Raw genomic sequence first — 18150 nt, forward strand, 5'->3', positions numbered from 1 at the left:
CTAGTTCTGGTAGTGCCACCTATACTGGGTTGTTCGGGACAGTCTCTAGAACACTCCTGATATAGTGGCTACGAGTTTATATCGAGGTTTTTGAACAACATTTTTCAAACATTGAAATTGCATTTTTTTTTATTTTCAACAAAAAATCTGCATACTGAACTTTGAAACCCTATAACTCGCTTCTGACCGGTATAGTGCCACTTCTACTAGGTGGCCCAGTTAATTTAATACATAGAATATTGCTAATTCTGTACATCGCGTTTATCTGTTATTTGAATTGCTTTACTTTTTGGTAACATTTCATACAATTTGGCAGCACTGCTCGATTTTATGGAATTATTTCAGGGCTTTTGAAATGTTTCGCCGTTGTACCTAACTTCACAGCGGTGGTGTAAATGCCGAATCCCCTACCCACGAAAGACAAACGCGGATCTCGCAAAAGTGCTTACGTCATAAGCTGTCAAACAATCTCTTTTCTTCACAGTCAGTCGCCAGTCGATGGGAAAAAAGTTGCTGATGTACCAACAAAACGAAGCGAAGTTTTTCATCGTACCCGTGTTTGATTGAAAAAGCCTAAAAGTGATTTTCCCGTTTTCGAAACCAATCGAAGCGGATTCAAACGCGTGAATTTGGCATTTATTGGCTATCTCCAGGCATTTTTAACCACGCTCAGGCACCCCAACCCGAGTGTTGAGAGTGCATTTCGTTCGATTATCAACCGGAAGGGAGCTGCAGCGAAGTTTAGTGGCTGGTGTTTCGGGGGCGTATATTGTGAAAACAATATATTCGATTTATTTTTTCCTCTTCACGCGTCCATTCCTCACTACACGTACGACCTTCGACATTGCACTGCTTTACGCAAAGCATTTTTCTATTATTATTTTCTGAAGTGAGTGAAGGAATTTCACTTATTCTACTCTGCCTCTTGTGTGTATGCAGTAAAGGTTTGATAATTCTGGTAAGAATTTACCCGAGAAGCGTTCTGATAACAAGCATAGTAAAGGAGTGTACCAGATAAAAAAGAAACAAATTAATCATGGAGTACGAAAGCGTGGTACTGGTCAAGCAAGAAGTTTTCGTGTACAAGATTCCTCCGAGGCAGAGCAACCGTGGCTACCGGGCAGCCGATTGGAACCTGTCGGAGCCCACATGGACCGGACGGTTGCGAATGGTCTCCAAAGGCAAAACGCTGGCGCTGAAACTGGAGGATAAAAATAGTGGAGCGCTGTTTGCTAACTGTCCCATCGAGTCTTATCCCGGGGTAGCCATTGAGTCTGTGTCCGATAGCTCCCGGTACTTTGTGCTGCGGATACAGGATGACAATGGTAGACGGAAATTTATTGACAAAATTTTTCCATTATTTCACTCACAATAAATCTTTCTTTCAGGACGAAACGCCTTCATCGGATTAGGTTTCGGAGACCGTTCGGATTCCTTCGATCTGAACGTTGCCCTGCAGGACCACTTCAAGTGGGTCAAGAACGAAGAACAGATCGAGAAGGAAAAGGAAGAGCCTAAACAGCAACTAGATCTCAGCTTCAAGGAGGGTGAAACCATAAAAATCAACATGAAAATTACGGTAAGTGATTAACTGGAAAATTGTCACAGTCGGGCATCGGAAACTTAAGCGAGTTGAGAGGATCGCTACCTACTTTGAAGAATTGAAGTTGTATAAAAACAAATTCAGACGAGACCTTGAACGTTTTGCAAAATCGGAATTCAAACGGGTTGAGAGCAGGCCCTGGCAATTTCACTTTCAATCGTCACTCAAAAATGAGCACAAAAGGCTTCATTCGAAACCTCGGTTTCCTTCGTTCGACGACGGCAAACGTCAATTTCATTTCGAAACGGAATTCGAGCAAATCCCTTTCAATGAATGTTTCATTAACAGCTAGCTGTTGATACCATATTTTGGTTCAACTGGCTACCAAGTGAGAATTGTTGAGGCCTTACTGTTGCCTAGTTTTGCTATCACAAATTAATAGCTAATTATGCTATCAGTTTGCTGTTGACATCTAGATAAGGTATTAGTTTGCTGTCGTTTTGGACATCAAAGCATGCTGCATTGAAAGTCTCGTTTGACGTCGAAATGGGAGACACTGATTGCGGGCAGTTCAAAACACCATTGAAATTCTCTTCTGCTGACTTTTGAATTTCTCTCTTTCATCCGAGCAGTGAATATGAGAGGATTCACTTTCATTCGAGGGATGAAAGAGAATTCCTCGAAAATGAAATTTGTTGAAGTGAGACGAATGAAGAGAAATTTCAATTTCATTCTTTCCTTTCGACGATTCCGAGCCCTGGTTGAGAGAACAGTTTGAAATTGTAAAATTGAATGCGAGTTGGGAGGACCGCCTAAATACTGTTTACATTTTGGAATAGGAAAGAAGCGAGCTTTTTTTTACAACTTGTTTATTGATACTGCTCGTCGCCACTCTTTTTTTGGTATACTTTTACTAGCCGGGCCCAAAGAAATTCTCGGAGCCAGAAAGAAAGGAGGGAGAACTCCACCATTTGAAACGTGTGGCTAAACTGAGCGGCTAACTTGAGTAAGAAAGCGTCACAGGTTTTTGATGTGACGGGGCCTCCCAGGAAATACTCCCGTCACACGAATATTGGTCCCATGAAGACGAACGTGTTAAAAGCCTTTTACTTTTACAAAGTTTTAATTTAACGAATGTATTAAAAAAGAAGCGAGTTGAGATGACAAATTTACTGTGGAAAATTGGGTTGTAAGTGGATTGAGAGGACATTTTTAAAATAGTAAAAAGCGAGTTGAGAGAACTGCTTCAGTAAAGCAAATTGAGATGAATATGGAAAATTGATACAAGAAAACAGAGAGAACTAGAGGTGTACCGAATATTCGGTCGACCGAATATTCGGCGCCGAATAGCGCCGAAAAACCGTTAAGCCGAATATTCGGCTCACCGAATAGTTGAGCTAAGTATTCGGCCGAATGGGCCGAATAGGCCGAATATCTACTACAGACTTGTAAATTTTTTAAATAATTTTTGATAATTTATAAAAAAATCTAAAAGTAATGTTGTAAAAGCTACACAATCATTAAAAACTTATTGTTTCAGCAAAACATCTAAGGTGAATCCGCGTATATTTCACTGTAGAACGGTATCGCTTTATACTTCGATTATAGTTTATTCCAAATTTTCTGGATATATTCAGGTTTGCCATAAATCCAGTAAAGAACCCAGTTAAGTCAAACCTGGACGGGATGTCCAGATATTGTTTAATACTTCTCGAGGGTTGCTCGGGTTTATTCAGATTATTTGCTAAATTAAATAAAAAACTCAAATCCCTCTTCAAAATTATTTGGATTTTGTGATAAATTTTTGAAAAACTTCAAAATATACATAAATTTTGCCCTTTTTAATTTTTATTTTTTCAAAAATCGTTCTGGTTGCCTGACCGTCTGGGTACGTGTGGTTGAAAGTTTGAAAGTATGATTTGCTTAAGGGTAAGATAATCTATGTATCTTTTCAACAACAATTTTAAAGATATCTTGCTCAAATTCGACCTTCATCTAATTCAATATCAGAGAGCCATTTCAAATAGCTTTGAACCTTAAGAGGTTCTTCAAACCTTTGATTATTAGCTTTGAACCTGTTTCGACATGTTTTATCGCAGATTTCACAGGAACGCAATCCCTTTGGTGATAAACGCCCTCGAAGCGACTAGTCATCTGATGTCTTTTCAGTTATTAGTGACATTTGAAAAATCAGAAAGACCCCTACTTAAAAAATATCTTGTAATACATCATCCGATAATATCATCTGGTAGAAAATAATCGACTAAAAACATGAGGGGTATTAATATGGAAGAAATAGAAAGCATTGAAATAATCGCTTAAGCTTTTTTCATTGAAAACTCTATAGAATATTCGACCGAATATTCGGCCGAATATTCGGCCGAATATTCGTTTGGCCGAATAGTTGAAAAGGGCAATATTCGGTATTCGGCCGTTCGCCGAATACCACTATTCGGTACATCTCTAGAGAGAACTGTGAAAAAAAGAAACTGAGATGACTGATCGAAATGGTAAAGAAGCCAGTTGTGACGTGAGGACCGCTTTTATGTTTGCAAATTTAAAAACAAGCGAGTTTAGAGAATAATTTTGAAGAACTGCTGTAAAATTTAAGGGTTTTCGCCTCAGGAGAAGAATCAAAACGTTTTCTCCTCAGGGCGCCGGCTAGCTCTTAAAGGTTGCCAAGGACAAATAGTATTGTTTTCAAATAATATTACAAAAGCAAAATTTATCATGTTCATTTAAAACATTGCGTTAACAATTTTTTTATTTGGCCTAATCGGCTCATGGTCGAGAGATCATATAGTTGTGAGAAAGCAAATTTATGATTTTTGACTTACATTCAATTTCCGCACTGCTTCTCTCGATGGATTGTACGTCCTTGCTAATTCTTCCAATCCCTCGGCGAGTGCTCCCGTCATCTTTGGACCAATGTTCACGTTCGCCATCGAGAAATGCGCCTCCAGTAGCTGGCTGACACACCCCGGTGGCTCACGGAAAAAAACGACTGCTTTTCGCTGTCGCAGACTCCTTCGTCTTGTTCGCTTCCAATTCCTGTCACCAGATGTCACCACTGATGATGTTTGACGATTCGGGTTGCAAAATTCCGTGATTCGGCGATTGACACCGATTCCCGGATGATTTCCCGGCTGCTCTCGATTTGGCGTCACTTCAGCTGATCGGTGCACCGCACCCCGTAGTCGCAAAACCTCCTGGATGAGCAACACAATAGCAATTCGATCGTGCCCACCGTCTTTCAGCTCCAAAATCACGTTAGCAAACGCGATGAACCGGACGTCCTTCGAGTTGTCGAATATTCGGGATGTGTGAATCCGAATCGTTATCCGCCTTCCGTGCTGTGACGAGCTCAAGCTAGATGAAAAGAAGAAACAAGAACAAGGACCGAGGGACCCGAAACAAGAACCAAGATTCAAGAATGCAAGAATCAAGATCCGAATCAAGTAACAAGAACCCTAAGGTCAATTTTCCATTAGAAGATGTCCGGATAATTTGGCTCTTCCACTCACCCTTTTCAGAGGGGTTCTTTTATGGTCTGATGGTCTGGTCCGGTTTCTTGTTTAGCGTGGCTTTCCGTTTGGTTTAGCGTGTGCGCTGACGGAGCCGTAATATAAGATTAGTTTCTCTTCTTTCCACGTTTTTCACGAAATTAACTCACCAAATTTGCTGCTTCTGCTGTGTTGCCGTTCTAGAAGACCGTGGCCGTATTTCCCAACGGTGATTTTCTTTAGCGTGTGCACAAAGTTGCTGCTGGTGCTTTTGCTTTTTCTGAAAAGCGTGTGCGCTGACGGAGCCGTAAGAAAAGGGTTAGTTTTTTCTCCTTGCTTGATTTTCCAAATCTTACTCACCAAGTTGCTGCTGGTGATGTTTTGCCGTTCCAAAAACCGTGGCCGTGTTTCCCAACGACAGGGGCAAACAAATTTAGCAGCAGCTTACTTTTTTGCTGTTCTTACAGCTTGCACAACTGAGCACACTTTGAACGGAAGTCTAGTTGGTGGTTTACGTTTGACGTTTTCTAGCTTGAGTGTCAAATTTTCTTGGCGATTTGACGATGACAGGGTGGGTCTTCGTTAGGATTGCTTATCTCATATTTGGTACACGGAGAAAATAACTCGACAAATTCTTGATGTTTGATTGTTTGCAATTTGTTTGAACATGATTTTGGTTCCGAATTGGTTTAGGTGATTAAATAAACCAAGTTTAAATATAATTGTTACACAGCACTGCCACAACAGAAAATTTTTTTCATGAGACGGTGTAAGGCGGCTCATGAAAAAAATTACAACTTTCTTTGAAATTGGTCGGAGCTATTATTGATCAGAAGGCTTGAGCTAAACTCAAAATACTTATTAACTAACTTAGTTGCGTGGCCCTATAGGCACACCAGAAGTAGTGCACATAGTACAAGACGAAGATACTTATTCTAACCAAAAGTAACACCAGCGAATTCTGGCAAATGGTGATCAAAGTTGCGTCACCAAGATGTGACAAAGTCACCGACCAATATTTCAAACTTGCTTCTCTCAACGAATTTCTGCTGCAGCAAACACGCAGAAACGATCAAAAATCTTTACTAAGCAAAAGGATTCAGATCGAACAATGATAACGAAACTAAACGATACTATGTACAAGTATTTACAGAAAAACGTGATGGTTTTATTTACAGGTTCGTGGTGATTCGCAGAGTTCCAGGTAAAGGAGGATTTAATCTCCTAAAACAATAAGAGCCCAGAGTAGAGGTTTTACCGCGCCTCCAATTCGCGTTCCTTTTGAATTTTCTTACTGCCCCCCGGAAGTTTCTACGAATGTTTGTATTTGGATTTTTAAATTTTGAGTGTTATTAGTAGAGAAAGTAGCTTCAAATTCTTTACGTAGTACAAATACAAATAGATAGTGATGGTTGTCGCTTTCGGTGTGCACGGTTTGTCTCGTCCGGCGAACGGTTTCTTCTCCTTCAGTATTTCTTTCAGTTCGACATCAGTTTGTAGCCTTCATAGCTATGTGTCAGTTTTTCACGATCTGAGAACGGCTAGGTTTTGTTGCTCTTGTTTTCCTGTTCTCAAGCTTGGTTCTTTGCTGTATCAATGATGGTTGTGGTACTTATAAACATTTTCTGGTGGAGAGGTAGTTGCAGAGAATTTTGTTGCTCATCACACCATTTATGTTTTTTTTTTTTTTTTTCGGAGATTTCTCGTTGTTGACCGGCATGGCCGTGTTTACATAGCTTGATTTCTTAGTGCGTGGTGCTTTCGGCAGTTTGCGAGAGTCGATATGGAAGTAGCGACCGTCATAATGTCTACCCCTCACAACTTCTGCGCAAAACTCCGTAGGTGCTTAACTCTTTCGCCCGTTTTGAAGTCCTGATTATCGTATCGACTGCAGCGACTTGGTGTTTGGAGCTACTGTACTTGAATTTCCCGTATTCCAATATCCCGAGCCTGAAGGGGCTGGTTCTGCCTTCGAAGTTTCCTTCAGTTCGTATAGGTTGATGGTTGGGTGTTGGTTAAGTTGTCAGTTTGTCACGTTCTGAAAACGGATGTGTGTTCTTGATTCTTGTGCTTCGTTCTATCAAGCTTGGTTGATTGCTGCGTTAGCATGATTGTGGTATTCTTGAACATTTTCAGGTGGAGAGTTGGTTGAGAGATGGTAGTTGCTCGTCACACCTTGGATGTTGTGTTTGGAGCTGTGCTCGTTGTTGACAGGCTTTGCCTTGTGTACATAGCTTGATTATTTGGGCGTGTGGCTTACGACAGTTAGCGAGAGAGAGTCGATATGGTAGTAGCGGCCGTCATGATGTCTACTCCTCACAACTTCTTCGCATAACTGTATTTCGTGGTGCTGAATCCTTTTTCTGATGTCCTGACAATACTTTCAATTGCAGCGACGTGGTATTTGGAGCTGCTGTACTTGACTTTCCGAACATTCCAATATCCCGAACCTGAATGGTTTCTCTGCGATGGTGTGTAGCGCCTGACTACGGTAGCTCACCAGTGCTACTATCCCCAGCGCTGCTACGCTGCTTCACGATGACAGGATTGCCTTCTGGACAATAAGTGGCGACAATCCCACGCAAGGTTGCCGGCCCTCTCCAAATTCTGACGAACTTCCTGGCAGAGTTCTTAGAGTCCATTCAGCCGACGCTGGTCCCACGCAAGGCCGTTGTCTCCTTCATAAACGCCTACTTCGTTGTGTTCGTCGGTGTGCTAGCGACGAATTAGCATCAGCTGTGTTCCGTTGAGTTGTTTGAATTGAAGAATTCTGCAAATTTGCTCCGAGTTGTTGGTGGCGAGGTTTCAAATATGATGTTGGTCCTTCAGCCTTCTCCATTTCGTGTTTTGTGCTCTAAGTGAGCTTGTGGTCAGCGTTGTTGCTTACATAGCTTGAAACTTAATCTGCTTTGATGTCTTTCGCGTGATAGCGTCCGCGTTTCCCGCTCGAGACATCTTCTAACTCATACAGATTCGCACCTAGCACATTTCGAATGACTGCTGGCACGAACTTCGGATTCAGCTTTTGGTTGACGTGATCTGCTTTCGATGACAGGTTGAACTTTCTTCTCCATACTACATCACCAACTTTGAAATCTACCGTCCGCTTCCTTAAGTTGTATCGCTGCTTGGAGTCTTCGTGACCTTTCTTGATCCTCTTCGTGATGAACTCTTGGATTCGCTTGATTCCTGACAGTCGTAGATCCTGTGTGATCTTTGGATCATCCGCGGCGTTCAAGTGCTGTTGTGCGTAGAGATCAGTGTGTAGAATCAAATCACGGCCGAAATTCGCGAAGTGCGGGCTGACTCCAGTGACTTCGTGCTTCGCGCTGTTGATTGCTGCTGTGATCGCCGGTAGATTTTCATCCCAGCAGCGATGATCTTCGTCTATTAGCGAGCGGATGCATGTGATCAATACACGGTTGGTGCGTTCGGCGTTGTTCACTTGAGGACAGTAAAAGGCAGTTCGCATATTGATGATCTTGTGGCGTGCCAGTAACGATTTAAAAGTGGCTGATTCGAACTGTTTGCCATTATCGGAAAGAATGATCCTGGGACGGGAGAACTTCAGGAACACCTGCTCTTCCAAGAAGCGTACCATCCGAACTGAATCTGCTGCTTTCATGGGCTGCACTACCACGTACTTTGTTATCCAGTCCACTACGACGAACATCACGGTGTTTCCCTGCTTCGAGCGTGTCAGAGGGCCCACGAAGTCCACCGAAATCAGCTCCCATGGAACTTTAGCTGGTTTGGCGTTGCCCATTTGTGGCATCATCTTCGTGTTCGGCGCCTTGCTAGCTTTACAAGTGTCACAACTTCGAACAAAACGGCTGACATCGTCCTGCATTTTGGGCCAATAGAAGTGGGCTTGGATTTTGTTCAAGGTCTTGTAGAATCCCAGGTGAGCTCCTGTAGTGGAATCGTGGAACCTTTTGATTACCTCCTGCCGACTTTCAAGTGGAATAACTTTCTTCCATCTGTGTGTCACCAATCCCGCTTCGTCACGACAGCGACAGTTCTTATACAGTTCATCGTCGATCGTCCGAAAATCTGGATACTTATCCGGCTCTTTTTCCACATGCTGAATAAGCTTGATGTACCAAGTGTCCTTCGTTTCGTCCTTGGAGAGTGTAATTGTGGCGACTGCTCTCGACAAGGCATCCGGAACGACGTTGATTGTGCCCTTTCGATATCGGATTTCAAAGTCGAAGGCGTTCAGACGAAGAATCCAGCGACTTAGTAGTGCTGTCGGGTTTTTCATAGATTTTAAATAGCTCAATGCAGCGTGATCGCAATGTACGATGAACTTAACTCCTTCCACGTAACAGCGAAACTTCTCTATTGACCTTATTACCGCCAAACATTCCCGTTCTGTAGTCGAATACTTCCTCTCCGATGCTGACAACTTTTGGGAGAAGTAGCATATCGGGTGTTCCTCGTCGTCAATCTCCTGGGTGAGTACAGCTCCAATGGCGACATCGCTTGCATCACATGCGATCGCGAACGGCTTGGAATAGTCCGGCATGGCAAGAATTGGAGCGGATACTAACATGGACTTCAGCTTTAAAAATGCCTCTTCTGCTTCCTTGGTCCAGCGAAATTTAACCTTGGTTCTGGTGAGTTCCGTAAGTGGTGCTGCGAGCTTGGCAAAGTTATGGATGAAGCGACGGTACCAATTGCAGAGGCCCAAAAAACGCTGCAACTCCTTTCGCTGAGTCGGAACCGGGAACTTTACTATGCATGCTACCTTTTCATCGTCGACTTTCCAACCCTGCTCGTTCAAGACGTATCCTAAGTATTTGATCTCCTTCCGGCAAAACATCGACTTTTCCTTGGATATTGTTAGGTTCGCGATTCTCAGTCTTCGAGCGACCTCCTCCAATGTCTTCAAATGCTCCTCGAAGTCTTTTGAACAAACCACGATATCGTCGAGGTAGTGAAACACGTGCGGCTCCATGTCGGCGAAGATGTGCGTCATTACTCTCGCTAGCGCTTGACTAGCCGTGCATAAACCGAAAGGAACAACGCGAAACTGGAAATGACCGCGAGAGGGTACTGTGAATGCGGTTAGTGGACGAGAGTCTGGATGCAATGGAAGCTGCCAAAATGCGTCCTTCAAATCGATGGTCGAGATGTATGTACAACCGCTTAAGTTATTGATAATTGACGAAATTTGGGGAATCGGGTAGCCTTCATTAACCATCACGCTATTCAGGTGGCGGGCGTCCAGGCAGACACGACATTTCCCGTTTTTCTTCTTAACAGCGACGAGTGGGTTGTTCCAAGGGGAAAACATGGCTTCCTCGATTACGTCCATGGCCAGCATCCTATCGATCTCCTTGTTCACCTCCTCCAGCACGTATTTAGACATCGGGTAGTGTCTTTGTTTCTTCGGCGGTGCATCTCCGACGTCGATACGATGCTCATACAGCTGTGTTCTGCCTAACTCGCCATCTTCTGCTTTAGGAAATCGCTGCACAACCAAATCTAACCGTCTCTGTTCTTCATCCGATAGTGTCTTCGTTACGTGTTCTTCTGGTGGATCTTCTACTTCTGCTACTGTGGGTATGGTTTCCAGTGTACAACACACGGCCTTAACACCAAAGGTGTTCCAGAAGTCCATGCCCAATATGACACAGTCTGGAATCGACGGGACTAACAATACTGGAAGGGTTTCGTTTCGGTTATTGTAGGCTATGGGAAGACGAACAAAGCTGACAACTTTATGACACGTCCCATCAGCTGTTTGTATCCCTCCTTTAGCGTTTCCTTTTCGTAATCCTAGTTCGTCTACAATTTTCACGTTGCTGCCGCCTAGTAGTGAGCAAGTGGCTCCGCTGTCCAATAAAGCTTTCAGTTCTTTGCCTAGAACTCCGATAACAGCATGCGGCCTGTTGTCTTGTCCGGGATTAATGATGATCGAGTTGAGTTGTGTCAATATCAAGGTTTCACTGAGGGTGTTGCTTGGGTTTGTTGAATCATCTCCCTCTACTGATGACTCCCCGCTTTGAAGTTTCCCGCGCTAGAACGACATGATGTGCAGTTGCGCAGGGTGAATCCCTTTTTGCCGCAGCCATGACAGAAATAGAAAGTCTGCTCCTTCTCACAATCGACGAATCGGTGTCCTGCTTCTTCACAATTCCAACAAGTTGTCAGAGTTCTCCGCTGGTCCTGTAAGTGCTGTTTTGGAGACGATGCTTCTTGTGTTTGCCAGGGTTGTCTGTATTGCTGAAATTGTTGTTGAGTTGTCTGGTGCTGTTGATTCGGTTGGATGGGCTGATACTGTTGATTGTAATTCGAGGAACGTTGCTGATTACCTTGCCACGGTTGCTGTGAATACTGAAACTGTTGATTCTGGATCCCTGAATACTGCTGCGTTCCTTCAAACTGATGCTGTTCTACCGGATACCGAGACCTCTGCCATTGATGTTGTGAAGCCTGCAGCTGCTGCTGTTGCGTGTACTGCGGATGCGGTAACTGTTGTTGTTGGTTGTGTATCGGCGGTTGATTCTGTCTGTTTGTGGCCCTGGGATGTCTACGATCCACGAATGTCTTGATGGCGTTGATCTGCTCCGTCAGCTCTTCCATTTTCAGGTGCCAATACTCATCGTCGTCTGCTTCTGCCGCTTCTTTTTGGAGTCGAGTTGTTGCTGAAGATTCTCCCGCGTTGTTTTTCTCTACCAGATTCACCTTAGAGAAGCGCTGGTTGTACGACGGTTTCTGCTGGCTCTTCGGAGTAGCCAACCTCGGTGCTAATAACGATTCGCGCGGGATGGACATGCGCTGTTGTCTGTCCAGTAAAAGCTTCATGTTGTCTTGGGTTTTGCACGTCCGAACTAGCTGCTCGAGCGTTGTAGGATTTGCTGCTGTGACTGCTGATAAGTAATCCATGCGCATATTCTTTTTTACCAGGAACAGCTTTTCTGCGTTAGACATCGGTGGATCGGCAAACCGGAACAACGTAGAAATGTCCTTGAAGTATTGGTCGAACGATTCGGCTTCACCTTGGTAACGGAAAAACGCCTCAGCTCTCAGCAACTGACCATGCTCTTCACCCAGATAGTCACGTCGAATGATACGCTTGAACGCGTCCCACGACACCAGCTGACGTTGGTTATCTGCATACCACTCCAGCGCGTCGTTCATGAGTAAGTGCTTCACGCCTGACAGCAACACCTCATCGGAAATATCGTCCGAAACCGCAAAACTTTCAACTCGATCCAGGAACGTGTTGAGATTCTCAACGTCTTCGCGACCCTTGAAGAAGAAACGCCAGTGGTGTATCGCCTTCTGCATCCTGCTATTCTCGTCATTTCTGCGAGGCTGAAGTTGTAGCTGCAACAGGTTGTTCAAGAGCTCGTTCCTAAGATCGTCGAAACGCTCTCTTTCCGTGCTGCTGTTTCCTGCCTGTGTTGATCTGAAGTTATGTCGATTACCTTCGTTGTTGTCTTCAGTTGATTGCTGTAGTTGTTGATCACGGTTGATTGCAGATGCATTGTTGTTCAAACCCCGTTGTGGTTGCGCATGAGGATTGGGAAGAAGGTGTGGAGGGTTGCTGGTTTCGAAGTCGTTGTTCAACACTCGTTGCTTTGGAACGGCTCCTGTCTGTTGATGTGGCGAAACTCCTCGCCCTCGTCCTCGGCCTGTGTTGAGCGGTGAACCTGCCTGAATCGTGGTGTTTTGAATACTTGCTGAGGCATTGAACATCTCAGCAAGACTATTTTCTTCTCCGACTCCTTCCTCTTCCACTGCCACTAAACTAGAGTTTGCACTAGCACCGTTTTCTATATACGCACGCACTTTTTTAAGCAACTCGCTTACGATTGACTGGAGGGAAGTGAGGACATCAATAAGATAGTTTGGTGGATCTATGATTTTCAATCTTTGGTCATAATGAAGCAATCTAGCTCTGGATACTTTAAGATCCTGGTTATTGTTTGTTTTGCAAGCTAAATCGGCAAAATTTTGCAAATCCTTAATGCCAACTGTGCAATTCTCAATATTTAGTGTTGGACTCATGACATGAATCGAACTATTGTGAAAAAAGTCCTTAATTTGTTCTTCTTGATGAAGTGCTTTTAAACGCAACACTTTGCTGCGATGTGTAAGTGAATTCACATTCAAAATGTGTCGCAACGCTAATTCGTAAGCGATCTCCTCTTCTGATAGCAACGAAAAATCCATCTTAAATATAATTTACTTACTTTGTATTGTACTTATTATGATGATAGCTCTAACTGCTACTTACTTTAAAGCAGCAAAATCGAAACATAAATCCAATGACGAACCAAACAATGAAATCTTAACAAGATTTCGAAAATTAACGATAAGGAGGAAAAACCATCAAAAAACCAAAATTTTCTGTTGTGCTGTGTGGGTTTTTTAACGTTGGGTGCCAATGTAAAATTTGAGGGTTTTCGCCTCAGGAGAAGAATCAAAACGTTTTCTCCTCAGGGCGCCGGCTAGCTCTTAAAGGTTGCCAAGGACAAATAGTATTGTTTTCAAATAATATTACAAAAGCAAAATTTATCATGTTCATTTAAAACATTGCGTTAACAATTTTTTTATTTGGCCTAATCGGCTCATGGTCGAGAGATCATATAGTTGTGAGAAAGCAAATTTATGATTTTTGACTTACATTCAATTTCCGCACTGCTTCTCTCGATGGATTGTACGTCCTTGCTAATTCTTCCAATCCCTCGGCGAGTGCTCCCGTCATCTTTGGACCAATGTTCACGTTCGCCATCGAGAAATGCGCCTCCAGTAGCTGGCTGACACACCCCGGTGGCTCACGGAAAAAAACGACTGCACGCTCTTTTTTTTAAACTCAAAATTAAGTAGTTTTGGTTCAAAACAGCACTTCAGTGGCTTCCCTCAACTTTGAGTTTGTCTGGGCAATAGCAAAACTAAGTTCTAATAGGCATACTCAATACTAAGTTCGGCTGCCGAACTCGAATTAATCCTTTTTTTCGAGGGTAGCTTATTTTCAGGGAATTAAAGGATGATTAAAATTTGTTGTACCCGGATGTTGTTGTTCCGGTACAATGCATTGCAATTACAGAGCGGTAGAAAGTTTTGACACTTCCGGTCAAAGAAAACTTCCGGATGTTACTTCCTACGGGAAGTAAACAACATCTGGAAGTTTCGGACATTCCAAGCCGCTAACCGTATGGTGACAATGACGGACAGAATTTTACGCTGACACGGTGAATATGCATTCCATTATGAAGTTCCTTCATAGTCTTCCGGTAATTGTTCCGGAACGACCAAATTTTGCGACGTGTTCGTTGATTGCTGTTCCGGTTCGAACTGAACTCGCTAAGTGTTTTCAGTCCAACAAAGAGAGTTCAATTTTTAGTTCATAAGGTCGAACTCAGCTTTGCTCCCTCGCCGAAGGAAAAAAAAGGATCAATTTTGAGTTCGCAGTTCGAACTCCATTTTGAACCATCGCAAGGAGGAAAAAGGGTACTTAACTTTAAGTTCATAGAATCGAACTATGTTTTGAACCTCGGTCGTACTTAATTTTGAGTTAAAATAAAAGAGCGTGTGCTTTTCGCTGTCGCAGACTCCTTCGTCTTGTTCGCTTCCAATTCCTGTCACCAGATGTCACCACTGATGATGTTTGACGATTCGGGTTGCAAAATTCCGTGATTCGGCGATTGACACCGATTCCCGGATGATTTCCCGGCTGCTCTCGATTTGGCGTCACTTCAGCTGATCGGTGCACCGCACCCCGTAGTCGCAAAACCTCCTGGATGAGCAACACAATAGCAATTCGATCGTGCCCACCGTCTTTCAGCTCCAAAATCACGTTAGCAAACGCGATGAACCGGACGTCCTTCGAGTTGTCGAATATTCGGGATGTGTGAATCCGAATCGTTATCCGACTTCCGTGCTGTGACGAGCTCAAGCTAGATGAAAAGAAGAAACAAGAACAAGGACCGAGGGACCCGAAACAAGAACCAAGATTCAAGAATGCAAGAATCAAGATCCGAATCAAGTAACAAGAACCCTAAGGTCAATTTTCCATTAGAAGATGTCCGGATAATTTGGCTCTTCCACTCACCCTTTTCAGAGGGGTTCTTTCATGGTCTGATGGTCTGGTCCGGTTTCTTGTTTAGCGTGGCTTTCCGTTTGGTTTAGCGTGTGCGCTGACGGAGCCGTAATATAAGATTAGTTTCTCTTCTTTCCACGTTTTTCACGAAATTAACTCACCAAATTTGCTGCTTCTGCTGTGTTGCCGTTCTAGAAGACCGTGGCCGTATTTCCCAACGGTGATTTTCTTTAGCGTGTGCACAAAGTTGCTGCTGGTGCTTTTGCTTTTTCTGAAAAGCGTGTGCGCTGACGGAGCCGTAAGAAAAGGGTTAGTTTTTTCTCCTTGCTTGATTTTCCAAATCTTACTCACCAAGTTGCTGCTGGTGATGTTTTGCCGTTCCAAAAACCGTGGCCGTGTTTCCCAACGACAGGGGCAAACAAATTTAGCAGCAGCTTACTTTTTTGCTGTTCTTACAGCTTGCACAACTGAGCACACTTTGAACGGAAGTCTAGTTGGTGGTTTACGTTTGACGTTTTCTAGCTTGAGTGTCAAATTTTCTTGGCGATTTGACGATGACAGGGTGGGTCTTCGTTAGGATTGCTTATCTCATATTTGGTACACGGAGAAAATAACTCGACAAATTCTTGATGTTTGATTGTTTGCAATTTGTTTGAACATGATTTTGGTTCCGAATTGGTTTAGGTGATTAAATAAACCAAGTTTAAATATAATTGTTACACTGCCTTTCTACTTTAATTTGAATTGGTTAACCCTTGTAATACCTATTATTCTAGAAAAAGGACGGCTCCGAGGCAGCATCCCGACCGGGAGGAGCGAAAAAAGCAGGTGGCTTGGGACTGCTGCCTCCTCCTCCAGGAGGTGCCCGGATCGCTCCACCACCCTCGAATGCATCACCATCTCATCAACCTGCGGCTGGTACCGGAGGGCAAACCGAATGGGGCGAATTTACTTCCGCCGGGTATGGTTTTTAGTTTTACTTTTCAAGAATTTTTGATCACACGATATCATTTTTTTTAGATCCAAACCACCACAAGCAACGACACCCAGCAAAACGAACGCCAATTGGGTACAGTTTTAAAGATTATTCGGAAAGAAAGACGTCAGGAACCCCACTCACACTAGTTACTGTTCTAGCGAAAGCAGAGACAAACCACTGAAATTGCGTTCTTGTAGAATCCGTTTGCGTTTGAAATCCACACAAACTCCTATCAAATTAAACCTACAAGAATTGAACTTATCTCAGTTATGAGGAAATGACTTAGATTCAGAGCATGTTTAAATTTGTTTCTGAAAATCTTATTTTTGTGAACCAACTAAACGGGGGAAATCCTAAAGCGTTCACTGTCCAACTAGCAAGAAAAAAGTGAATCAACCAAGTGAACGTAATTGTTGTACACACTCATCCTAGACTTATTCTTAACATTTAAAGATAAAAAAAAATCATGATTGGATCATTTAAGCTATAAAACCGAAATATGAATGTGGATATTATTCGTATACAAAAAGCTCCTTAACCGATCAGTTAAAGTTTTGTTTTGTCTGCCTAGCAAGATTTTCCATAAATTCCAGTACTTTAACCCACATTTAAGAAAAACCGTTAAACATAATTTTGGCAATAGCAGTAAAATGTATTCAAATAAAATGCGAAACGAACCGAGTTATTGTTATGGAAAAGTTCGTTACCGGTAATTGAGACAAACGAATTTAGGAATCCTCGATGGGCTCGATATTTGCACAACTCGAGTTCGGTTGGTGCTGATTGGTCGTTGAAATACGCCGTGTTTTAATAACGGTTTCTTGGACACACCACCAAACTGCTTAAAATGGCTTACTGAATCACTATCTAAATCATAAAAAAAAACAGATGCAACAACAGAACTAAAGATTGAACGACACACACACACTATATACAACCGTTACATAAAATTATAGTCAAACCCACAATATATATCTATTCGATGTAGGTGACCATATATCATGTGCAACATGCAAACAGTGAAAAAAAGAAGAAAACACAACTTTAGATCAAGCTTTGGATAGCAAAACAAAAATCTTGTGTGACGAACTTAAAGCAACCCTTGAGAAAACAAAAAAAAAACGCGAAACAAACAAAACGTAGAACGTATAAATTCCATGTAGAGAAAATGAGTTCACCGGGAAGCACCCGACGCTCAAAAACGAGACAAAACAAATGTTAAAGAAATAAATTGAAAAAAAAAAACAAGAACGCTTGATAAGAAAGAAAAAAGCATTGATAATAGCAACAGAAACGTGATTTCCTTTTTTCCATGAGTTAGTTTGTTTTAAATATTATAATTTGAGAAAACATAAAAAAAACGTTCCAGAGCATTATACATATATTTTTATGATTGTGCAGTTATTGTAGTTTCCGTTTTATCCCAATTGGGCGGGGAAGCAAATTATCAGAACGATGTGTATTTATTTAAGCGCGGTTAGTAGCAGCATGGTTTAGCGAAATAAAAATCTTAAATGTATCCCAGCTGAGAAAAGGCGACTTTTACGTTATCGTTTCGCGTGCTGCGCACCGCACCGATCAGAGTAGAGAATCTATTACTAGACAGGCAAAATTATTATGCGTATATGTAACTATTAAAGTGATGAGTTTTAATCTTTCGTTTCGTCGTGGAAAACAATAGTGCGAGAAGGCAGGAAGGTTTAAAACAAACAAACAAACAAGAATTCTATGTAAGAAATATTAGTATGAATAAATTATCACGAATTGTTCGTGTTGGAAACGATGACATTTAGAAATTGCTTCTGGTGATAATCACTTATTCTGGGTATTGGTTTGCGGAGGGTGTTAGAATGTGTTTGTTCTTGAATCAACTTATAATCAAATATCGCGTTTTTTTTTTGTTAACCGGTTTAAGCAACTGATCTAGAGAGGATTATTCGAAAAAGTGTAGAAATACGGATTTTTTTTAAACAGGTTCCTTTATTAAGGCATTTTACTTTTAAAATTTCATCTTACCGTGTTTATCACTTTAATAATCAATATTGGTAGAAGGAGGAGCCGTAATAGT

General features: G+C 42.4%; 1 protein-coding gene and 1 long non-coding RNA gene across 2 annotated transcripts; one reads left to right on the forward strand and one right to left on the reverse strand.

The window, feature by feature from the left end:
• Nucleotides 1-461: 461 nt before the first annotated feature.
• On the forward strand, nt 462-17865 carry LOC129744783 (NECAP-like protein CG9132). Its single transcript, XM_055737485.1, has 4 exons — nt 462-1325; nt 1389-1579; nt 15880-16064; nt 16124-17865. The coding sequence occupies exons 1-4, from the start codon at nt 1037-1039 to the stop codon at nt 16182-16184; spliced, it is 726 nt and encodes a 241-aa protein (XP_055593460.1). The 5' UTR covers nt 462-1036; the 3' UTR covers nt 16185-17865.
• LOC129744784 (uncharacterized) lies at nt 4082-5313 on the reverse strand. Its single transcript, XR_008737000.1, has 3 exons — nt 5217-5313; nt 5068-5152; nt 4082-5013 (listed from the first exon to the last, which is right to left on the reverse strand). It is a non-coding gene; the product is annotated as an uncharacterized LOC129744784 (long non-coding RNA).
• Nucleotides 17866-18150: the final 285 nt, after the last annotated feature.

This window comes from Uranotaenia lowii, chromosome 2 (genome assembly GCF_029784155.1).
Source record: "Uranotaenia lowii strain MFRU-FL chromosome 2, ASM2978415v1, whole genome shotgun sequence".
In the NCBI taxonomy this organism is placed as follows: Eukaryota; Metazoa; Arthropoda; class Insecta; order Diptera; family Culicidae; genus Uranotaenia; species Uranotaenia lowii.

Bases quoted from the DNA above. Each gene is read 5' to 3' on its own strand.
- LOC129744783 (XM_055737485.1), top strand. From the start codon at position 1,037: ATGGAGTACGAAAGCGTGGTACTGGTCAAGCAAGAAGTTTTCGTGTAC. The intron at 1,326-1,388 runs GTAGACGGAAAT...TCTTTCTTTCAG, and splicing joins GCGGATACAGGATGACAATG to GACGAAACGCCTTCATCGGA. The intron at 1,580-15,879 runs GTAAGTGATTAA...CTATTATTCTAG, and splicing joins AAATCAACATGAAAATTACG to AAAAAGGACGGCTCCGAGGC.